The sequence below is a fragment of the Lynx rufus genome, unplaced genomic scaffold (assembly GCF_022079265.1).
Source record: "Lynx rufus isolate CCGP_SWC_20201006 ecotype Redwood Valley unplaced genomic scaffold, mLynRuf1.p SCAF_3, whole genome shotgun sequence".
Classification (NCBI taxonomy): domain Eukaryota; kingdom Metazoa; phylum Chordata; class Mammalia; order Carnivora; family Felidae; genus Lynx; species Lynx rufus.
In genome coordinates this window covers 124,902,585-124,927,843 of record NW_025814845.1, presented here as the reverse complement: position 1 = coordinate 124,927,843, position 25,259 = coordinate 124,902,585, and the positions used below count along the sequence as shown (strand labels likewise).

Below are 25,259 nucleotides of genomic sequence, written 5' to 3'. Positions count from 1 at the left end.
TTGTCTCACAGGATCCCCCTTAGGATCTCTTGTAGGGCTGGTTTAGCGGTGACGAATTCCTTCAGTTTTTGTTTGTTTGGGAAGACATTTGTCTCTCCTTCTATTCTAAATGACAGACTTGCTGGATAAAGGAATCTCGGCTGCATATTATTTCCGTTCATCACATTGAAGATCTCCTGCCATTCCTTTCTGGCCTGCCAAGTTTCAGTAGAGAGATCAGTCACGAGTCTTATAGGTCTCCCTTTATATGTTAGAGCACGTTTATCTCTAGCTGCTTTCAGAATTTTCTCTTTATCCTTGTATTTTGCCAGTTTCACTATGATATGTCGTGCAGAAGATTTATTCAAGTTACGTCTGAAGGGAGTTCTCTGTGCCTCTTGGATTTCAATGCCTTTTTATTTCCCCAGATCCGGGAAGTTCTCAGCTATTATTTCTTCAAGTACCCCTTCAGCACCTTTCCCTCTCTCTTCCTCCTCTGGAATACCAATTATGCGTAGATTATTTCTCTTTAGTGCATCACTTAGTTCTCTAATTTTCCCCTCATACTCCTGGGTTTTTTTATCTCTCCATTTCTCAGCTTCTTCTTTTTCCATAATTTTGTCTTCTAGTTCACCTATTCTCTCCTCTGCCTCTTCAATCCGAGCCGTAGTTGTCTCCATTTTATTTTGCAACTCGTTGATAGTATTTTTTAGCTCCTCCTGGCTGTTCCTTAGTCCCTTGATCTCTGTAGCAAGATTCTCTGCTGTCCTTTATACTGTTTTCAAGCCCAGCGATTAATTTTATGACTATTATTCTAAATTCACTTTCTGTTATATTGTTTAAATCATTTTTGATCAGTTCGTTAGCTGTTGTTATTTCCTGGACGTTTTTCTGGGGGAATTCTTTCGTTTAGTCATTTTGGATAGTCCCTGGAGTGGTGCAGGGCTGTGGGACACTTCCCCTTGCTGTCTTGAATAACTTGCGTTGGTGGGGCGGGGCCGCAGTCAGCCCTGATGTCTGTCCCCAGCCCACCGCTGGGGCCACAGTCAGACTGGTGTGTGCCTTATCTTCCCCTCTCCTAGGGGTGGGATTCGCTGTGGGGTGGCATGGCCCGTCTGGGCTACTTGCACACTGCCAGGCTTGTGGTGCTGGGGATCTGGCATATTAGCTGGGTTGGATCGGCAAAGTGCACAGGGGCGGAGGGGCAGGCTCAGCTCGCTTTTCCTTCGGAGTTCTGCTCTGGGAGGGGCCCTGCAGCACCAGGAGGGAGTCAGACCCGCTGGAGGGATGGATCCGCAGAAGCACAGCTTTGGGTGTTTGTGCAGTGCAAGCAAGTTCCCTGGCAGGAACTGGTTCCCTTTGGGATTTTGGCTGGTGGATGGGTGAGGGAGATGGCGCTGGCGAGCACCTTTGTTCCCCGCAGAGCTGAGCTCTGTCGTCTGGGGCTCAACAACTCTCCCTCCCATTGTCCTCCAGTCCTCCCATTCTCCAAGCAGAGCTGTTAGCTTATAACCTTCCAGATGTCAAGTCCCTCTCGCTGTTGGAACACACTTCGCCCGGCCCCTCTGCTTTTGCAAGCCAGACTCGGGGGGCTCTCCTTGGCCGGCGGACCGCCCCTCCGTCCTGGTTCCCTCCCGCCAGTCCGTGGAGCATGCACCGCCTGTCCGCCCTTCCTGCCCTCTTCCGTGGGCCTCTCGTCTGCGCTTGGCTCTGGAGACTCCGTTCTGCTAGTCTTCTGGAGGTTTTCTGGGTTATTTAGGCAGGTATAGGTGGAATCTAAGTGATCAGCAGGACACGCGGTGAGCCCAGCGTCCTCCTACGCCGCCATCTTCCCAGGATCCTCTATTTTATTTTGTTTTTAAGTTTATTTATTTTGGGTGAAACAGAGACAGCAAGAGTGGGGGAGGGGCAGAGAGTGAGGGAAAGATTGAGAATCTAAAGCAGGCTCTGCACTGCCAGCGCAGAGTGTGAGTTGGGGCTCAAACTCACAAACCTTGAGATCATGACCTGAGCCAAAACCGAGTCAGACGCTTAACCAACTGAGCCACCCAGGCACCCGGAGTCTCTTTAATTTTAGCTACTCAGTTGGTAAGGTAGGTCTTTGCGGTTTCATTTTGCATTCCTCTGCCTGATGACTAATGATGCTGAGCACTTTCTCACATGTGTATTTCCATTTGCGTATCTCTTGTGAAGTTTCTATGTCTTTTGCCTCTTTTTAAAACAGAGTGATTTGTCTTTTTGTTACTGAGCTGTAAGAGTATATATTCTGGATTTAGGTCCTTGTCATATGTGGTGAATATTTACTCATAGTCCCTAACTTGCTTTTTTTTTTTTTTTCCTTTATTCTTGCCTTTTCTTATGAGTAGGTTTTATTTTCGATGAAGTCCAATTTTTCATTTTCTCTTTTGTGACTTGTGCTTTGTGCCTTCCTTAAAAATCATTCCTGGTCCCAAGGTTGTAAAGATCTCTGTTTTTTTCCTGATAGCTTTGTTGATTTGGCTTTTATGTTTCAACCTATGATCTATTTCAAATTAATTTTTGTGTATGGCCTAAGTTAGTATCACTTGTTGAAGAGATTTTTCTTTTTCCATTGAATTACTTTGGTGTCTTTGTCAAAAATCTTCATATTCGTGCATGTCTACTTCAGGACTCAACTCTGTTTCATTAGTGTATTTATACATCATTTTGCCAATACCACATTTTCTTACTACTTTTATAGTAAGTCTTAAAATTATATGGTACACATCCTCCAACTTTGTTTGTTTCCAAGATTGTTTTAACTGTGCTTGTTCCTTTGCTTTTCCAAACAAATTTTTAAAGTTACCTTCCCAATTTCCAGAAAAAATGCTGGCTGCAATTATAAATGGCTTTGCTTTGAATCTATATATCACTTCAGGGATATAGAACAACACTCTTCACGTTAAGTCCTTAATCCATCAGCACAATTTATCTCTTCATTTATGTAAGTCTTCTTTAATTTTTCAGCACTATTTTATATTTTGTAAGATATATATTTTATATTTATGTAAGGTTTTACATGCTATTTGTTAAATTTGTTCTTAACTGATTTTTTTAATTATTCATACTACTATATTAAATATAATTGATTTTTAATTGATTTTGTACACAGCAACATTGCTGAATTTATTTACTAGTTCTACCAGTTTTTTTTTCAATTCATTAGAATTTTCTATATACACAGTCATGCCATTCTGAATAAAGAGAGCTTTCCTTTTTTTCTTTCCAAATTGCATGTCTTTTATCTCTGTCTTGTTTTACTGCACTGGTTAGAAATTCTAGCACAATGCTATATAGAAGTAGTGATTGCAGACATACTATCCTTTTCTTTTCTTTCCTTTTCTTTTCAAATTTAAAAAAATATTTATTTTGAGAGAGAGAGAGAGAGACAGTGCGTGCATGCCTGCGGGAGGGACAGAGAGAGAGAGAGAGAGAGAGAGAGAATCCCAAGCAGGCTTTGCACTGCCAGCATAGAGCCTGACATGGGGGTCGATCTCACAAACTGAGAGATCATGATCTGAGCCAAAATCAAGAGTCAGGCACTTAACTGACTCAGCCACTCAGACATCCCAACAGACATCCTATCTTGTTTCAAATCTTAGGCAGATGCCATCAATATCTCATCATTATGTATGATATTAGTTATAGTTCTTTGTAGATTCCCTTTATCAGGATTATGAAATTTCCCTTTTTCCTAGTTTCTGGAAAAAAAATTTTTTAAATCATAAATGTGTTGAATTTTCTAAAGTGTTTTTTTTGTAGTGTACTTAGATAATTATTGATTTTTCTCTCAGTGTTTTATTGTAGTGAATTACACTGTGAATTCTCGTATATCAGACCAACTTTATATTCTTGGGATACACCTAATTGATCACATTATGGTTTTCATATATTGATGGATGCTTTTCATATATTGATGTATTTGATTTGCTAATATTTTATTAAGGATTTTTGCATCTGTGTTTCTCAAGGGCATTGGTCTGTTTTTATTTCTTATAAAATCTTTGTCTGGCTTTCCTATCAGAATTATAATGGCTTCATAAACTTAGTTGAGTTTCCTGGCTTTTCTCCTGCAGCAGCCAACAGCCACCTTGTCCTCTTGCAGTGCCTCTTTTCTAGACCCACACACCTGCATCACAGAGGAGGTCTCTCTCAGATCTCCTGCCTTCCCCTGGTCTTTCCCAGGGAAGACTGGGTGGAAACCTTTAGAAAAGAGTAGAATTGTGGATGCAGATGCCTCATTTGGGCTTCTAAGAAATCTGTACTACCAAATGAGTACACATTTGGTCTTTAAAGGTTTATCCAAAGTTTCAGCTGTTGTTTTCTTCCATGCTTCCATGGTGGTCATCTCTTCTTCCCATGGTCTGTTGAAGGTGAATTGTACTCTATCTTTTCTTGGAGGATGTTGTCAACCTTGTATAGTTGTTCATTAGGTTGCCTTGTGACCTTAGCTCTTCATGGATCAAAAATTATTGTCTTATACACTATCTCTCTTGTTCTTATTGCTAGAGTGGAAAATATTTTTTTGTGTGATTTTCTATATTTAAAGTGAAAGGTGAACTCTACATATCTTTTAAGATTTGAAATGATATTCCTTAATATTGTACCTAAACACCCACATAATAGGTTTGATTTTCTATCTCTTATCTTTTGGGTCTGGGCTCAACTTCAATATGTTTTCTGTCCTTAAATGAATAATACTGAGTGAAAATGTTTGATTAATTAGAAGTATCCTAAGTTAAAAAGGACATACAGATGGTTCTCCAATTGAAAGAATGAAGGATCTTGAGTAAAAAAACCAGCTTTGGAATATCAGCAGAATAGTATATTCTGAGCTTCAGCTTTTTCTTTTCTAAAATAGGAGAGGTAATCCCTGTTTATATCTCTCTTTTTTGAGGAAGCTAAAATGAGATGGTATATGTAGAAGTTATTCTTAACATGCTAAATAGATGTAAGTTGCTGATAAATAATTTTCAGAAAGATACATATATAATTGAAATTTGAATCTCTAAAATGAGTGTTTATTCTAATAGTTTTATACCTGTAATTAATAGTTTATGGCATAGTGGTGATAGCCATCGGAGAACATATTTTGTACACAGAAATGATTAACGGATATCTACTGATCACCTATTGTGTGTGCTTTGCTTGTTGCTAGGGAGATAATGGTGAGCATGACAAAAGTTATTGACTTTGTAGTACTTATATTCTATTGGAGAAGACAGACAATAAATTTCTGATGCTCTTCTCTGAGGAAGGTTCTGGCCTGGGATTTTACAGTATTTTCAACAAAGCCACCATATGAAGACTTGGTGGGGATTTTTCTTAGCTGAACTTTCTTACACCTTAATGTGTGCTTCTCTTCTTCCTTTTTCAAACCAAATCTTGCCAGATAGAAAAGTATTGTTATTCATGTTTTGCTCTGTGGTCTGCTCTTTTTTTTCCCCTGATGCTTAGCTATTTAATTCAAGTTTTTCTTGGCACTGGAAAAGTTTATGCATCTTTGAATAAATAGATAAAAAAGCATTTTATTATGGAAAATATAAATATATACAAAAAGAGAGTAGGATAATAAACCCACAAGTACCTATTATCCAGCTTCAATAATTATAAACTCATGGTCAGTATTGTTGCATCTATGTCCATGTACCCACTCAGTTACCTTTCCACCTTGGGCCATTTAAAGCAAATTCCTTGATATGCTTCCATAAATGTTTTTCAGTTTTACTATAAAATATAAGGAATCTCTTTTTATTATTAAAAAAAATTTAATGTTTTATTTTTGAGAGAGAGAGAGTAAGAGAACATGCAAAAACAGGGGAGGGGCAGAGAGAGATAAAGAGAGAGACAGACAGACAGACAGAATCCAAAGCAGGATCCAGGTTTCAAGCTGTCAGTGCAGAGCCTGACGTGGGGCTTGAATCCATGAACCTTGATATCATGACCTGAGCTGCAGTTGGATGCTTAACCCACTGAGCCACCCAGGTGCCCCAGGAATCTCTTTTTAAAGCACAACCAAAATATCATAATCTCATCTAAAAATTAACAATAATTTAATATCAATTAATATCTAGCAATTGTTCAAATTCTACATTTTTCATCATATTTTGATAGAGAGTTCATTCAAGTAGAGATGGAGTTGTTTTATCATTTTTGCTTCTATTGTTTACATAGATAAAGACATTTGGTATCAGTAACCATAATAGAAATATTTTGAATTGCAATATGCTTTTTTGGATGGAGAGAAAAAGATGATGAGTCTTGAAAGTTTGTCCTTGAAAGTTGGGTATGCTTTGGGAAGGTGGAGACTGGTTAGGATGTGTTATCTGGGTATGGTAGTCAGTGTTCTCCAGAGAAACAGAACCAATAAGATCCTTCTCTCTCTGTGTCTCTTTCTCTATGTCCTCTCTATTTTCCTCTTGATAAAAATATAACTAGATCTACCATATTACTTATTTATGTATATATTTATATTGAGCTCAAGATAGACAGGTAGAGGTATAGTTAGATAGAAATATGGATACATGATAGATACCCTCTCTCTTTCTCATTCTTCATATGTGAGCCCTTAAATCTCTCTCTTTCTCCTCTTGACTCCATATATGGAGAGGTTTATTTTAAGGAATTAGCTTATGCAATTGTAGAGGCTGACGAGTACAAAATTTGAGTCTGGAGTAGTCTGCTGGCAGAATTCTCTGTTTTAGAGGAGATGAGTCTTTTTCTTGAGGCCTCAACTGATTGGATGGGGCCCACCCATGTTATGGAGAGCAATCTGCTTTAGCAGATTTGAAGGTTAATCTCATCTAAAATAACTTTACAGGGGCGCCTGAGTGGCTTAATTGGTTGGGTGTCTGACTCTTGATTTTGGCTTGGGTTGTGATCTCACAGTCATGAGATTGAATCCATGTCAGGCTCTGTGCTGGGCATGGAGCCTGCTTGGGATTCTCTCTTTCCCTTTCTCTCTTCTCCACCCCCACTTCCATGTACAAACTGCCCCCTCCCTTCAAAGAAAATACCTTTACAGCAACATCCATACATGTTTGACCAAATACCTGGCCACTGTATTTTAGACAGGTTGACACAAAAAGAACCATCACAAATGGAAGCAAATGAGTGGACTTCAATGCTGTTTAGGTTAAGGCAAGTAGAGCCCTTCAACTAGAGGAAAGACTCATACATTGACATTGTCATTAGTAAAACCAGGAAAGTAAATTAAGAAATAGTCTTTATTTTGCTCTCATTTATTCTTAAAGTTGCTGCTAAAATAATACATATTATGCTTCTGAAAAGAAGCAAATTTGTTGAATTTGATCTGTTGATGTGTAGGAGTAAGAAGGCAGAGCATCTGTGAAATATTTTATTAGTACAGTCAATTTTCATTTATTAGTGATAATGGAAACAGCATCTCCATGGCTATTGAGCTTTATAGATAATATTTAACACATTAAAATCCAGAATTTTCATCATCCACTCAGAACTTAGACTATTTCTTATATTTATAAACAAACAGAAACATTAATTTATGTTTTATGCTTGCCTCCTTTCTGATGATGATTGAAAGGACTGAAAAGGGACAAGTAGAAATTGGCTAATTTTTAAGCCAGATAATTGTAATTTTTTATCATCATAAAAATGTTCTTTTTGTTAGCTTATTTAATGTTGTTTGCTATATTTATGTGTGATGTTTGCTATAGCTTTATAGACTTAGGCTCTGTGAATCTCTTTGTACTTAGATATATTTTAAATTTAATTTTATATAATACTCTACCTGGAATTTAGTTAAGGTTCCACCAATCATATATGCTCTATGCCTCACAAGGTGACAGACTTACTCTCTCCTAGCTATGACTAGAAGAGAAGAATAGAGTGAAACATTTAGAATAAAAATACTGACATAAGCAGAGCTAAAATGCTGTTCCATAATTATCCGTTTGTTTTTGTCACTAGAATCTTTTCTCCTGCCTTGAATGTATTGCTTTAATGAATTTTAGTAAAGATAATGATACATTAATGAACTTCAGTTTCCTGAGAAGCCAATCATGAAAGACAGATGGAAATAACTAAAAATTAACAATCTTTCTTAGGGGATTAGAGTCTTATTTTTGTTTTCTAAAAAGGCCAGCTCATTCCAGAATTTGCACAATTATTCTAGCTCATGCATAACCTATGAGTAAATAAAATACCAAAGATTTGTGACAAAACATTTGGTAGATAGTTTTGTTTAAACCTTAATCATCCTTTTGTAATACAAAACAACTATATCTCCGTAAAAAAGCTTCTGGAAAGCTAAATATTCAGGTCAACATCCTTATAACTGGAAGGGAGTGGCATGTGCATATTTTTTTGAGTGATGCATGTATGTGAAAACATCCTGTAAAGTTATCCCCTAAATTCCACAGTCATTCTAGGTTCCAGATTTATTTTTTTTTAATTTTTTTTTTAAATTTTAGAAGGGGGTAGAGAGGAGCAGAGAGAGAGACAAACAGAAACAGAGAGAGAGAGAGAGAGAGAGAGAGAGAGAGAGAATCTTAAGCAGGCTCCACGCTCAGGATGGAGCTGACTTGGGGCTTGATCCCAGGGTCATGGTATTATGACTTGAGCTGAAATCAAGAGTCAGATGCTCAAGTGACTGAGCCACCCGGGCACCCCTACGCTCCAGATTTTTTAAAACTGGGATTATCAACTTGCTTCAGAGAGAAGTAGAGGGGTATTTCACCTCTTAGCTAACAACCTCCTTCTTTTTGTTCGTTTAGCATTTAAACTGTTAAAACATAAGATTTGATTGCATTACATTGTTTCCATGTGGTGTAGAGACCAAACTGGACAGAGTTTGAGCCAAATATGTGCTTACCCCCTCATGTCCAACTCATGTATATTTGTCTCAGGCCCATGGACTGCTTCCTTATCCAGTCTATTCAAGCTCGGGCAGCAAGTCTGGTTTTACAAATAAACCATGGGTTAGGTCCTATGGCAACCAGTAGGAGGAAAAAACAATTAGGATAGCTTTCCTCAAAAATGGCTCTATGTAAGTCAGGTCCTTCAGATTCATGAATTTTTCATTCAGCCCATTCAGAACAAAAAACAGAATACAGACAAAAGTTCGATTAAACCAAAAATTATTATTTTTAACATTTTGGCATATTTTTTGTTTAGTCTTTTTGTTTATGGGTTTTTCATTCATAATTGAAAGTGCAAGATATATATTTTTGTTGTTGAAAAATAACTCAATGCATGTATGTACTATATTTACTTAATCTCCCATTACTGGACATTTATGTTAATTTCAATTTTTATTATTGCGTTGGGGTTCTTTTTTTTTTTTTTTTTTAGTTTACTTTTTAATTTTTCTAGACTAACTTTGATTTTATTTTATTTTTTTTTTTATTTTTTATTTTTTATTTTTTTTTATATATGAAGTTTATTGACAAATTGGTTTCCATACAACACCCAGTGCTCATCCCAAAAGGTGCCCTCCTCAATACCCATTACCCACCCGCCCCTCCCTCCCACCCCCCATCAACCCTCAGTTTGTTCTCAGTTTTTAACAGTCTCTTATGCTTTGGCTCTCTCCCACTCTAACGTCCTTTTTTCTTTTTTTTTTTTTCCTTCCCCTCCCCCATGGGTTCCTGTTAAGTTTCTCAGGATCCACATAAGAGTGAAACCATATGGTATCTGTCTTTCTCTGTATGGCTTATTTCACTTAGCATCACACTCTCCAGTTCCATCCACGTTGCTACAAAAGGCCATATTTCATTTTTTCTCATTGCCACGTAGTATTCCATTGTGTATATAAACCACAATTTCTTTATCCATTCATCAGTTGATGGACATTTAGGCTCTTTCCATAATTTGGCTATTGTTGACAGTGCTGCTATGAACATTGGGGTACAAGTGCCCCTATGCATCAGTACTCCTGTATCTCTTGGATAAATTCCTAGCAGTGCTATTGCTGGGTCATAGGGTAGGTCTATTTTTAATTTTCTGAGGAACCTCCACACTGCTTTCCAGAGCGGCTGCACCAATTTGCATTCCCACCAACAGTGCTAGAGGGTTCCCGTTTCTCCTCATCCTCTCCAGCATCTATAGTCTCCTGATTTGTTCATTTTGGCCACTCTGACTGGCGTGAGGTGATACCTGAGTGTGGTTTTGATTTGTATTTCCCTGATAAGGAGCGACGCTGAACATCTTTTCATGTGCCTGTTGGCCATCTGGATGTCTTCTTTAGAGAAGTGTCTATTCATGTTTTCTGCCCATTTCTTCACTGGGTTATTTGTTTTTCGGGTGTGGAGTTTGGTGAGCTGTTTATAGATTTTAGATACTAGCCCTTTGTCCGATATGTCATTTGCAAATATCTTTTCCCATTGCGTTGGTTGCCTTTTAGTTTTGTTGGTTGTTTCCTTTGCTGTGCAGAAGCTTTTTATCTTCATAAGGTCCCAGTAATTCACTTTTGCTTTTAATTCCCTTGCCTTTGGGGATGTGTCGAGTAAGAGATTGCTACGGCTGAGGTCAGAGAGGTCTTTTCCTGCTTTCTCCTCTAAGGTTCTGATGGTTTCCTGTCTCACATTTAGGTCCTTTATCCATTTTGAGTTTATTTTTGTAAATGGTGTGAGAAAGTGGTCTAGTTTCAACCTTCTGCATGTTGCTGTCCAGTTCTCCCAGCACCATTTGTTAAAGAGGCTGTCTTTTTCCCATTGGATGTTCTTTCCTGCTTTGTCAAAGATTAGTTGGCCATACGTTTGTGGGTCTAGTTCTGGGGTTTCTATTCTATTCCATTGGTCTGTGTGTCTGTTTTTGTGCCAATACCATGCTGTCTTGATGATGACAGCTTTGTAGTAGAGGCTAAAGTCTGGGATTGTGATGCCTCCTGCTTTGGTCTTCTTCTTCAAAATTCCTTTGGCTATTCGGGGCCTTTTGTGGTTCCATATGAATTTTAGGATTGCTTGTTCTAGTTTCGAGAAGAATGCTGGTGCAATTTTGATTGGGATTGCATTGAATGTGTAGATAGCTTTGGGTAGTATTGACATTTTGACAATATTTATTTTTCCAATCCATGAGCAGGGAATGTCTTTCCATTTCTTTAAATCTTCTTCAATTACCTTCATAAGCTTTCTATAGTTTTCAGCATACAGATCCTTTACATCTTTGGTTAGATTTATTCCTAGGTATTTTATGCTTCTTGGTGCAATTGTGAATGGGATCAGTTTCTTTATTTGTCTTTCTGTTGCTTCATTGTTAGTGTATAAGAATGCAACTGATTTCTGTACATTGATTTTGTATCCTGCAACTTTGCTGAATTCATGTATCAGTTCTAGCAGACTTTTGGTGGAGTCTATCGGATTTTCCACGTATAATATCATGTCATCTGCAAAAAGCGAAAGCTTGACTTCATCTTTGCCAATTTTGATGCCTTTGATTTCCTTTTGTTGTCTGATTGCTGATGCTAGAACTTCCAGCACTATGTTAAACAACAACGGTGAGAGTGGGCATCCCTGTCGTGTTCCTGATCTCAGGGAAAAAGCTCTCAGTTTTTCCCCATTGAGGATGATGTTAGCTGTGGGCTTTTCATAAATGGCTTTTATGATCTTTAAGTATGTTCCTTCTATCCCGACTTTCTCAAGGGTTTTTATTAAGAAAGGGTGCTGGATTTTGTCAAAGCCTTTTCTGCATCGATTGACAGGATCATATGGTTCTTCTCTTTTTTTTTGTTAATGTGATGTATCACGTTGATTGATTTGCGAATGTTGAACCAGCCCTGCATCCCAGGAATGAATCCCACTTGATCATGGTGAATAATTCTTTTTATATGCTGTTGAATTCGATTTGCTAGTATCTTATTGAGAATTTTTGCATCCATATTCATCAGGGATATTGGCCTGTAGTTCTCTTTTTTTACTGGGTCTCTGTCTGGTTTAGGAATCAAAGTAATACTGGCTTCATAGAATGAGTCTGGAAGTTTTCCTTCCCTTTCTATTTCTTGGAATAGCTTGAGAAGGATAGGTATTATCTCTGCTTTAAACGTCTGGTAGAACTCCCCTGGGAAGCCATCTGGTCCTGGACTCTTATTTGTTGGGAGATTTTTGATAACCGATTCAATTTCTTCGCTGGTTATGGGTCTGTTCAAGCTTTCTATTTCCTCCTGATTGAGTTTTGGAAGAGTGTGGGTGTTCAGGAATTTGTCCATTTCTTCCAGGTTGTCCAATTTGTTGGCATATAATTTTTCATAGTATTCCCTGATAATTGTTTGTATCTCTGAGGGATTGGTTGTAATCATTCCATTTTCGTTCATGATTTTATCTATTTGGGTCATCTCCCTTTTCTTTTTGAGAAGCCTGGCTAGAGGTTTGTCAATTTTGTTTATTTTTTCAAAAAACCAACTCTTGGTTTCGTTGATCTGCTCTACAGTTTTTTTAGATTCTATATTGTTTATTTCTGCTCTGATCTTTATTATTTCTCTTCTTCTGCTGGGTTTAGGCTGCCTTTGCTGTTCTGCTTCTATTTCCTTTAGGTGTGCTGTTAGATTTTGTATTTGGGATTTTTCTTGTTTCTTGAGATAGGCCTGGATTGCAATGTATTTTCCTCTCAGGACTGCCTTCACTGCGTCCCAAAGCGTTTGGATTGTTGTATTTTCATTTTCGTTTGTTTCCATATATTTTTTGAGTTCTTCTCTAATTGCCTGGTTGACCCACTCATTCGTTAGTAGGGTGTTCTTTAACCTCCATGCTTTTGGAGGTTTTCCAGACTTTTTCCTGTGGTTGATTTCAAGCTTCATAGCATTGTGGTCTGAAAGTATGCATGGTATAATTTCAATTCTTGTATACTTATGAAGGGCTGTTTTGTGACCCAGTATATGATCTATCTTGGAGAATGTTCCATGTGCACTCGAGAAGAAAGTATATTCTGTTGCTTTGGGATGCAGAGTTCTAAATATATCTGTCAAGTCCATCTGATCCAGTGTCTCATTCAGGGCCCTTGTTTCTTTATTGACCGTGTGTCTAGATGATCTATCCATTTCTGTAAGTGGGGTGTTAAAGTCCCCAGCAATTACCACATTCTTATCGATAAGGTTGCTTATGTTTATGAGTAATTGTTTTATATATTTGGGGGCTCCGGTATTCGGCGCATAGACATTTATAATTGTTAGCTCTTCCTGATGGATAGACCTTGTAACTATTATATAATGTCCTTCTTCATCTCTTGTTACAGCCTTTAATTTAAAGTCTAGTTTGTCTGATATAAGTATGGCTACTCCAGCTTTCTTCTGGCTTCCAGTAGCATGATAAATAGTTCTCCATCCCCTCACTCTGAATCTAAAGGTGTCCTCAGGTCTAAAATGAGTCTCTTGTAGACAGCAAATAGATGGGTCTTGTTTTTTTATCCATTCTGATACCCTATGTCTTTTGGTTGGCGCATTTAATCCATTTACATTCAGTGTTATTATAGAAAGATACGGGTTTAGAGTCATTGTGATGTCTGTATGTTTTATGCTTGTAGTGATGTCTCTGGTACTTTGTCTCACAGGGTCCCCCTTAGGATCTCTTGTAGGGCTGGTTTAGTGGTGACAAATTCCTTCAGTTTTTGTTTGTTTGGGAAGACCTTTATCTCTCCTTCTATTCTAAATGACAGACTTGCTGGATAAAGGATTCTCGGCTGCATATTTTTTCTGTCTAGCACCCTGAAAATCTCGTGCCAATTCTTTCTGGCCTGCCAAGTTTCAAAAGAGAGATCAGTCACGAGTCTTATAGGTCTCCCTTTATATGTGAGGGCACGTTTACCCCTTGCTGCTTTCAGAATTTTCTCTTTATCCTTGTATTTTGCCAGTTTCACTATGATATGTCGTGCAGAAGATCGATTCAAGTTACGTCTGAAGGGAGTTCTCTGTGCCTCTTGGATTTCAATGCCTTTTTCCTTCCCCAGTTCAGGGAAGTTCTCAGCTATTATTTCTTCAAGTACCCCTTCAGCACCTTTCCCTCGCTCTTCCTCCTCTGGGATACCAATTATGCGTATATTATTTCTTTTTAGTGTATCACTTAGTTCTCTAATTTTCCCCTCATACTCCTGGATTTTTTTATCTCTCTTTTTCTCAGCTTCCTCTTTTTCCATAACTTTATCTTCTAGTTCACCTATTCTCTCCTCTGCCTCTTCCATCCGAGCCGTGGTGGTTTGCATTTTGTTTTCCATTTCCTTTAAAGCGTTTTTCAGCTCCACGTGACTGTTCCTTAGTCCCTTGATCTCTGTAGCAAGAGATTCTCTGCTGTCCTGTATGCTGTTTTCCAGCCCAGCGATTAATTTTATGACTATTATTCTAAATTCACTTTCTGTTATATTATTTAAATCCTTTTTGATCAGCTCATTAGCTGTTGTTATTTCCTGGAGATTCTTCTGAGGGGAATTCTTCCGCTTGGTCATTTTGGATAGTCCCTGGTGTGGTGAGGGCCTGCAGGGCACTTCCCCTGTGCTGTGGTGTATAACTGGAGTTGGTGGGCGGGGCCACAGTCCGACCTGATGTCTGCCCCCAGCCCACCGCTGGGGCCACAGTCAGACTGGTGTGTGCCTTCTCTTCCCCTCTCCTAGGGGCGGGATTCACTGTGGGGTGGCGTGGCCCGTCTGGGCTACTTGCACACTGCCAGGCTTGTGATGCTGGGGATCTGGCGTATTAGCTGGGGTGGGAAGGCAAGGTGCACGGCGGCAGGGGGGGAGGCTTAGCTCGCTTCTCCTTAGGTGATCCACTTCAGGAGGGGCCCTGTGGCAGCCGGAGGGAGTCAGATCCGCTGCCGGAGGTTTGGCTCCGCAGAAGCACAGAGTTGGGTGTTTGCGCAGAGCGAGCAATTTCCCTGGCCGGAACCGGTTCCCTTTGGGATTTTGGCTGGGGGATGGGCGGGGGAGATGGCGCTGGTGAGCGCCTTTGTTCCCCGCCAAACTGAGCTCTGTCGTCCGGGGGCTCAGCAGCTCACCCTCCCTTTGTCCTCCAGCCTTCCCGCTTTCCGAGCAGAGCTGTTAACTTATGACCTCCCAGACGCTAAGTCGCGCTTGCTGTCGGAACACAGTCCGTCAGGCCCCTCCGCTTTTGCAAGCCGGACTCGGGGGCTCTGCTTGGCTGGCGAGCCGCCCCTCCGCCCCGGCTCCCTCCCGCCAGTCCGTGGAGCGCGCACCGCCTCGCCGCCCTTCCTACCCTCTTCCGTGGGCCTCTCGTCTGCGCTTGGGTCCGGTGACTCTGTTCTGCTAATCCTCTGGCGGTTTTCTGGGTTATTTAGGCAGGTGTAGGTGGAATCTAAGTGATCAGCAGGTCGCGCGGTGAGCCCAGCGTCCTCCTACGCCGCCATCTTCCGGAGCGCGTTGGGGTTCTAAAGACTACCCCTTGTTCAGTGATCTGCTAGGAGGATTCATGGGACTCAGTATGTTGTCATATTCATAGAAAAGGTTTATTATATAAAAACATACAAAGAAAAATCAACAATCAAAGAAAAATCACTTCACATGTGGTGGAGGCCAGAGGAAACCAGGAGCAAATTTCCAAGAGTTCTTCCAGTGGTCACTGCAATGCATTTAATTCCTCCAATAATGAATTGTGACATGAATCGCACTTCCTGGGGGGTGATGTCTCGGGTCATGGTACACTGGGGAAACTCATTAAAGATTCAGCAACAAGGTTTTTACTGGGGGATAATCTAAGTATCCACTGCTTAGTATGTCCCAACATTCCAGATTTCCAGAAGGAAGCACACATTTTGCATAAACCCGTATTGTTTGCCCAGTCTAGGCACAGTGAGATACTCTTATCTTTTAGGAAAAGTTTTACATCAGTGTAAGGAACTGTTCACCTGCCAAGTTCCCAGATACCAGCCCAGGATGAACCTTGTAAACTTGTCTTTCTAGGAATGACAGTCTCAGCTTTGCTATGTTAACTCTTCTGCCCAATTATTGTAAATAATGCTGTAATAAACATCGTTATTAGTGAATCTTGTGGCATATTTCAGATTACTCCCTTATGAAAGATTCCTAGAAATCGATATTACTTCAAAACTATGAATATTTAAAAGACTTCTCTCACTGGTGAATTACTTTCCCAGAATCTTTTCAAATTTTCATTTTCACCAAGCATGTATGAGTGTGGGCACAGAAACCTTGACTAAAATCAGTAAGATCTGTATTGTCCAAACATCAGTATGTAGTCAACCTGGAAGAAATAATTTTTAAAAATTTAGGATTATATGAGACAAACAAATGGCTAGTTAATTGTTGCTTCTTTTTACAGGGATAGGGCAGGGACTGCTAAGAACACTCCCATTGAATTACCGTGCAATAAATCACTTTTCTCCCAGACTCTTGTCTTTTTTTTTTTTCTTTTTTCTTTTTTTTTTGCCTAGAAACCTATGACATCATTGCCATCTGTAAAACAAGCATCATCCGGTTTATGTTAACGTTTTTTCTTCAAAACTATTCGTACATATTCTGTACCAGGCATTGTGGTTGTGTAGAGGATACAACACTATACAGGATGTGACGTCTGCCCACCTGGCGTTTGCAGTCAGGTGCTGGCATGAGCTGTATTTGTCATAGTGCTTCTGGGCAAAGATGACAAGTGGGCTGCCATCAAGAGGCATTTTCAGATCATGTATTCAGATAGCTGCCCTTGTATCACAGAAATAAATCTGTGACAGTAGTACCTGGGCTTGTTTTAGTTAATCAGAAAGACTGAGACTAAACTTTTACAAAGCTACTTCAACATAGCAGACTATCTCTGTTACTTCCTGAGAGGGGGATGTGAGTTTATGACTCTTTAAAGATAGTGTGGTTCTCCCCTGCCCCCAAACTGTTGTGTCATTGAAGACAAATGTAAAGGAAGTGTTTATTGGGGTCCCTGGGTGGCTCAGTCGGTTAAGTGTCTGACTTTAGCTCAGGTCATGGTCTCGGGTTTGCGGGTTCAAGCACCGCATTGGGCTCTGTGCTGACAGCTCAGAGCCTGGAGTCTACTTCTGATTCTGTGTCTCTCTCTCTGCCCCTCCCTTGCTCACTCTCTGTGTCTCAAAGGTGAATAAATGTTAAAAAAGTTTTTTAAAAATAAAGGAAGCATTTATTTTTGTATGTATGCTTGTTATGTAAGAAGTTTAAGCAAATTGTGTTTTCTTCTTACCAAGTACAAAACATCTTGGTTAGAAAAAAGAGAGGTAAATCTCCCTAAAGTTCTGTGATGATTTCTTCAGACTTTGCTTTTGTTCATAGTTTTTCTACATAATTTTTGCGTAATTCCGCCTAAAATTATACAGACTTATTTTAAATGTGTTCTCTGTAAAGTTGCAATTAGTATGATTAATTGCAGAAAATGTGGAAAATACAGAACACTGTCACAAAAAGAGATACTCGTTTATTGTTCTACCACCCAGAAATACTCACTATGAAATTCTGGTGTATATCCTACAATCTATTTTCCAGGTATATATTTCCCCTTAAACAACTGAGGGCCATAGGAATATTCAGAGGCTGTTCTTATGATATAAAGAGGCACTTCCTGGGGGGTGATGTCGTGATTTAGGTGATTCAATTTGAAGTTTTAAGAAGGAGAAAAGTCATTATTTAAGTTCTTGGAAAATGAAAATAGCCACTATTGTTCTTTGTTTCCTTATCTTGTTTACTGGGTACATGTTCCAAACCTTTAGCCATTCTAAGTGCACGAGACACCAATGCTGGTCATTGGTTATTGTTTTTGGTAATCATAGAACAAGATTCTATTTGAAAGAACATTTCATTGGAACTATGAGTGAGGTAAAGCGTTTACCATAGGAAACAAACTGTTTGTTTCCTAGGAAAGCAAAATGAAGCAGAAAAGGAACTATGAGGCTAGGACTGGCAAGATCAAGCTGTAAGTCTGAGGTGTAGAATCCACGTGACTGTTGTGGTCCTACTAGAAATGGCTATTCTGGTTATGGGAAGAACTGCTGGTCCCATGATTTCTAAACTCTTTTAACCTTAATTTTGATTCATGTCTTGATCTTCAGAGAGATATTTTTTATTTAAACAAAAACACGTGATTTTTCTCAGCAGACCTTCGGGGTGTTGGTATATCGGAGAATGAATTTTTTCCCTGGCCTTTATAAATCGAAGACAATTTTGTTTTAAAAATTTCTGTTTCACAACTTTTCCTTTTCCTTGGAAATTCTGTTTGTGGTTTTCTGTCATTTATTGTTTCTTTTGTTGTTTCACAGAGGACATTTGATAACAACCTGTGTTTTACACCTTTGAGATGTTTTTTCTTTGCAAATGTGTGTGAATTCCTTTAGTAGTTTGTTTTCTTTATTCTTGTAACTTTGCAGGATGTAATGGCATACAAATCTCTTTTAATTACTTTCTCATAATATACAATAAGCCCCAATACTCAGAAGATACATGCTTTTTTTTTTAGCTGAGGAAATTATTATTCAGTCGTGTTTGTTTTCTTTACTTTTGATTATTCTGGTTTCATCTTCAGTAATGTATAGGACTCCTTTGATGGATACTTATTTTTTGTCAACTTTAATCTATAATCTTTAATCTTCTCTCTTATAATTTTCATCTTTGGATACTTCTTTATTCTAGGAATACTTGCTAAATCTAGTCATTTGATATTCTGTACTGTCTCTTACACTCCTATTAAGTGTGAAATACATTTTAATTCTGTTGTTACAGTTTTGGTTTCCTGGTATTTCTTGCCTTTTAAAGATCACTCATTTCCATTTTTATTTATCTTGCAAATATTCTTATTGTTTAAAGTCTTAGTTTGTTTTCTCCTTATTGCTTTTGGCTTCTATTTTAGAGTTTGGCTTGTTATATAGTACAATGGAATGCCAATACTATTCTAAAATTTTTTTCTGAGTCTAATAGAATATTTTTGACTTCTAATAGAATGTTTTTGACTTAAACTCTTTTATAGATTTTCAGAATTGCAGACTGTATTAGTTTCCCAGGGCTGCTTCAACAATTTACTCCACAAACTTGGTAGCTTAAAAGGACACAACTGTATTCTCTTACAGAATACAGAAATCTGGGATTAATTTCATTGGACTATGTGGAGATGTTCCCCAGGACTGATTCTTTCTGCAACTCTAGGGATGAATATTTCTGTTCCTTTTCTGCTTCTGAAGGCTATTTGCATTCCTTAGCTCATGACCTCTTCTCCAAATCACTCTTGGTTCTGTCATCACATTTCCTTCTTTTCCATGCGCCTTTGTGAGTACACATATGGCCCATCATGATATCCTAGGTTATCTTCCCCTCTCAGGATTATTGATTTAATCATGCCTGCAAAGTCCCTCTTGCCATGTATTCTAACATTTGCAGGTTTCAGGGATTGGGATGTGAGTATCTTTGGGGCCATTGTTCAGTCTTCCATTGGGACCTTTCCCCTTGTGTCGCTGTCCCTTGGGCTTCAAATTCAGATTGACCTGGGTTCACACAACTGCTTACTAGCTGCCTGAACTGGGGCAAGTGACTTAATTTGTTTTCTCCTCTGTTAAACTAGGGTTCTTGTGTAGATTAGGTCAGGTAACGTGTGTAAAGTATTCAACGATCTAGGTCCTCCATAAATGTTAACTGGCATTTCCATGATCAATATAGGCCCCAGGATGTTTACTCTGCCCTGAATAAAAAGACATAGCTCCATGCAAAGTGATTATGAACAGAGAGAACATATGGATTTTTCTCTACTCTGCTCCATGTTCACTTGAATGTGCCAATTACCTTTTCTACTTCTATAGTTGATGACTGGTGTCAATGCCCCCTTCTCTGCCGAATTCTCAGTAACCTGGAGATGCCCATTTGGAACAGTTTGGTTCTACTGGGTGGGTCCTTTCATTCCTTCATTCTTCCTTCATTCTTTAGTATTATTATTTTTAGCTGTTTAGCACGTTAAAATTACAATCCCCGTTATGCATTGTTGTCAAATCCTGTCAGTCCCATCCTCTGCACAGAGTTCTTTCTTTACAATAAGACTGTTTCAATTCCTGTTGGTACAGTCAGGATTACTCTCTTTTCTAGTTGTTTCCTTAGAGTTGTAGTGTCCAAGTGGATTGTGGTAGTTGAGGGTATGGAAAGGGAAGGGTTCTTCAAAAGCAGCATCCACATTGTACAGAAATGGGTTTTGTTCTTTATTCTTTATATTTTTCTTGGAAGATAATACGCCTTTTTTCTAACATCTTTCAGATGGGCTAGGGGTTTTATTATGTAAAGGTCACTAATTGCTTTCCTCAATTCACTTCCTCATCTTAAAGAATTTTGTTTTCTCATCTGCATATTAATGAATGGTTAGACTTAATTTCTTGTAACCTTGAGATTTTCATCTTTTTCTTTATTGTTACAGTATTTTAGTGGTACTATAAAAGGGGCTGCCTCACAGCCAGAAGTCACAAAGCCATATTGAACCAGAAATGATTCTTTTTGAACACTTTTTTTAATCCATTATTAGCTGAAAGTATCTGTCAAACTTGTTCAAATACTTGGCAATTCAGAAACATATTATGCAACAGTGATGCCACTGTTCTGTATTATATTATATCCTAATAAGAATGAAGTTCTCACATATTTTTGTAACTCACTTTAAGTTTCTCCTGTTTTTTAGTATTTGCTTTGTATGTATAAACAAGTGATCCCATCAGAACCCAAAAAAGGATCATAGGTATGTCTTATTTGCTGTCTCTCAGGATTCACTTAAATAAAAGTGTTAATTGGAACACAGAGTTATCTGTATTTCTTACATATTTTATAATATAAGATTTGGGAGCCATGAATATTAACTGGTATTCAGTAGATACACATAAGTTAGTCTGTTGAATCTTATTTTTATTAAACCCTTTTGGAAACAGTTAATTTTAAATAAATGAAACAAAGTAAATAGTTTAAGCAATTTGAGAATACATATTGTATGTTTTTGACTATAAATTGAAATATGATTGATTTAAATGGACATTTCAGTCATTGATTCTAAAAGTTGAACTAATGTAACAGATGGAGTTCAGCTGCCCAAGCAAGCTTCTGGGTTTGATTATTCAAGTGATTAAGATGCTATTTGTCAACTCTAGTTTACCACCCCTTTTAATTATATAGATAATCAAACTAAGAACTGCTAATTCTGTCTCCTAACTATTAATTGTTTGTAATTACACGCAGATTAAAACTGCATGTGCAATTAACTCAGAGAATTAATTGATACAAGGGAATTGATAAAAGGGAAACAGAACAAGCTTGGCATAAAAAAGGCTCTAGGGACACAGGACCACTTGAACCCACTAGTGTCTTGGGCTCTATCATGTCCTTGTAAAGATACTTCACACTTTCATTTGGACTTCTTCGGCTCTGTTGGATGCAGTTACATAGACATATTCTTTTGAACTATTATATTCTTACATTATATATCATTAGCATAGACTGTTTCTTAGTTCTTCATTCATGGTTGATGGACACAATATATTTAAAAAATTTGAACTTCTACTGTCTTTGGGTCTTTTGCTGATAATTCAGGTGACTTGGACAAATATATCCATTTGCAACCTGGAGGAAATATTTGTCACTATGAAGATGATTACATAAGTGGTGAATGTTTCAACTAGCTACAAATTTTCCCTTCCTTCCTTTCTCCTTCTTTCTTTCTTCATTCTCTTGGCAGTCTCTCCACAGTATAGAATCTTATCAGTTTTCTGTGAGTCATTTGAGAAATTTTAGTTTCTAAAATAACTATGACAATTAGAATTTGGAACTGTCTCTCACCTTTGCAAATAATTGGCTCATTGTTAACTACATAAATTTAAATAAAAATGGGAAATAAAATTTTAAAAAAGCACCCCCAACTGAAATATGTTTGAAAATTATTACCTTTATAAACATCAAGATGATGCTAGAAAGTGAGAGAAGATAATCTGGTGGAAAATAGTTGATCCTGAAAAAAAATAGAATTTTAAAAACCTGTTGTAAAATTTTTTCCATTCCTTCAGATATTTGTGTCAGTTGCATTGTATGGGACTTTTCACATTTAACAGTTTTGGTGATTGGCCTTTCAGCCAGTGCCAAGTAATTCCAGAGCATACATTGAACATATGCTTTGGGCACAGCATTATGTTCAGTTTTATGGGAAATGCAAAGCAAGTAAAAGACTTTTAAGTTTAGATAGGAAAATAAGATGTGCAGAAGACAACAAAATAACATGAACTAAGCGTATAATATTTTTCAAAAAGAGTCTATATAAGTATTGAGGATATACAAAGGCAGGAAGACATCAGTATGGGTAGTTATTTAACCAAATTTTTTATGTTCCAAGGTAGCTCCTATTGCACCAGCTTGTTAACCTGATGGAACCTTCTTGGTTCCTTTTCAAATTTTGGTATTACATTTTCCCCAGATTTGTTTAATATCAGAATATTTTGTTCTATCCTGCTGGCTGTTAAACTGGGATCACTGCTAAGATTTCTTATTTTTTCACCTACCAATAAGCAGCCTACTCTTGCTTACTCCCCACTCCATTTCCAGCATTCAGAATCTTCGTTTCTCTGTGGCAGTATCTGTGAAGAGGGTTGGCTCCGTGAGGGTTTGTGAACATTTAGTCTGATGTATGACTCTGTTCTTCAAACTACCAGTTTATAACTTTTGACTGACTTTGTGGAATAAACTGGAATTTGTTGCATGTCACCTTCCGGGCCTGGCTTCTGAGGAGGAGTCATTAGCATACATCAGTGTGTGAATGATTACCTTGAGGATTTTAGTGGAGGGTTTACTGCTTCCTGAAGTGGAAAAGTTATAGCTGTATTTTCTAATGTGATACCTATAGACTGGAGAAAATAATGCATGGCCTTCTCAACTGCATGAGTCTGTTTTTGTGGGTAAACCAGATAAAATATTTGAAATGCTCTGCACTGTCTTGGAAAATAATTTGTATAGCACTTAGATTCATTTTGGGTTGGGCTCTTCAATGATCAGGAAGACTCCCTTTCCCTGTGAGATCTCCCCTTTTGAGGCTAATTCTTGTTCACCAGTATTTACATAGCTACCTCAATTGCATTGCTGATGAACCAGAAGCACAGATAAATTCCAACTAAGATATTGCCTTCATCCTGGAAGTGTTTATCAGTTTAAAAAGGAGATTGCATTGAGGAGGGCACTTGTTGGGATGAGCACTGGGTGTTGTATTTAAACGATGAACCATGGAATCTACTCCCAAAACCAAGAGCACACTGTACACCTTGTATGTTAATCAATTTGACAATAAATCATATTAAAAAATGAAAAGTAAAAATTATAAATATGAAAAAAATAAAGTAAATTAGACCCTAGTTAAAATTAAAAAGGAGATTGGAAAGAGATGCCCAATTATCTAAAACATGTGAAGACACTTATGGTGCAAGTTCATTAAGGGAAGTAGGTGGTCCAGAGATAGTGTTAGTGAGTTCAGGAATGCTTTAAATTACTCAAGAAAGCGTCATAAGAAATGTGGGGACTTACACGTCTCTAATAACTCTTATTCTACCCTTTTAAGTCCCCCCTGGGTTTATAAAAATCCCCAGTTAAAGTTTAATGTGTATGGCCTTTTCTTTGCTGTCCTCTTCCCAGATACTAATATGTTCAGGTTCCCTATAATCTTTCCATTGTTGGCATCTGCTTCCACTAAAGAATCTTATTTATTCATATTGAATTGTGATTGAAATACGATTTATTATGTTGCCTCTTCTAGACACTTTGCCTTTTTGATAAGAGGACAAAGATTCTTTTTGACTGAAGTGGAAGAAATTATATACATATAAAATTAGAATGGGGTAGATTACATGCATGTTATTGATTGGAATGTCTCTGAGATAACATTACATTTTTTTATTATTTTATGTTACTATCTGCCTCCCTATAGGACACTTAGCTTATGATCCTATAAATAAGTTGAAGCAATGAAATGAGAGAATTTATTACGTCTGAGTTTTCTCTAAATTTATGTGAAATTAAGCAGTCCATAGATGTCTGTATTAAATCGAAAGTTTCAGGAAAGAATATATGTATATAAATAAGTATTAGAAAGAAAATTGGAAATGTGTAAACAGTTTGATTCATTTTGGATGGCAGGATTGAACTGAATTTTTCTCTTTTAAATGATTAATGTTTCTGAGAAATAGACAGATAAATCTTAAATCTCCTCATCTTTAAAAAAAATTTGTCTGCAGAAATCCCATGCAACAACTGCCACGAGACAGAAGAAATATGTGGGCATATGTTGGCTAACCTTTTGCTCTTTCAACTTATTCGTCTAGAGCACTTTTAATAATTTCACTTACTTTGCCATTTCAAAATGTGTACCCTCATCATAATTCTGAATTTTCTTTTAAAGTACTGATGTAGCAGGGAGAGGAGTTTTCCCTTTGTTTTTGTAAGTGCTATTCACAAACATGATTTTGCTTTAAGCCTCCTTTAAAAAAAGAAGTCAGTGCTCTTGAACAGAAGAGACTCAAAGGAATGAACCTGGTCTTCTGATGGGCACACCGTACCCAATAAAAACACAAGAGCTTTACTGTGTGATGGAACCAATTAATTGAAGCCTCTCTCTGTGCGGTGCTCATGCTTCTGCATCTCTCTGATTAGATGACAAGATGCGATTTTAATATAGAATAACAGGGCCGTAAAGATGATCTATTTTCCTCTTTGTAACATTAAGCAGTATGGTCTGTGTGTACTTTTCTTGGATAAATATTGTTTTAACTTGCATTGATATTTCTAACAGATAAAACATTCTACGATTGGAGAGGAATTATGTCAACAAAGCCTTCCCGTTTGACTCCTGACTCCAGCTGGCCTAGTTTGTGTGGGCCATCATCAATGTTTCGGGATTACCGTTCTGTGAGTATTTGTGAAACTGGATATAGAGTTGTGTTACTGTTCTTCTGACAGCTTATTGAGTTAATTTTGATAAAACATGTGAAATTGTGCTATGGACCTATTTCATTCCCAAATGATTCTCCACTGAAATTCTTTGTCCAGAACAGTGCTTTACTTCTGTTATCATATCTTGTGCAAAATTTGCACCTTGTGGATCACCTTAACTCCTAAATATGTATATTAATTTTTATTTGAAGAGTACTGATAGCCAAAGTGATCATCACAATGATTTGCCCCAAATGTTATAGTAACTATTTTTGTAATGGTACCTAGACTATCAAGTAAATATAATGGAGGCCAGTGGGGCATGAAGATAGCTGTTAGGAGTGTGACAGAGGACTGAAAAATCCAAGGACAATTTCACAACCACACATTGATGGTTTTCTGAA

The 25,259-nt window shown here is 37.9% G+C and overlaps 1 protein-coding gene and 1 pseudogene across 1 annotated transcript in view; one reads left to right on the top strand and one right to left on the bottom strand.

Annotated features, from left to right (window-relative positions):
• Positions 1–16,598, bottom strand: part of LOC124520404 (40S ribosomal protein S3a-like) — a 39,841-nt pseudogene extending 23,243 nt beyond the window's left edge.
• IQCM (IQ motif containing M) overlaps positions 1–25,259 on the top strand; it is a 445,282-nt gene that overhangs the window by 82,044 nt on the left and 337,979 nt on the right. The window contains 1 exon segment of the mRNA XM_047092286.1: positions 24,716–24,831. Coding sequence (XP_046948242.1) covers positions 24,716–24,831 — 116 coding nt within the window.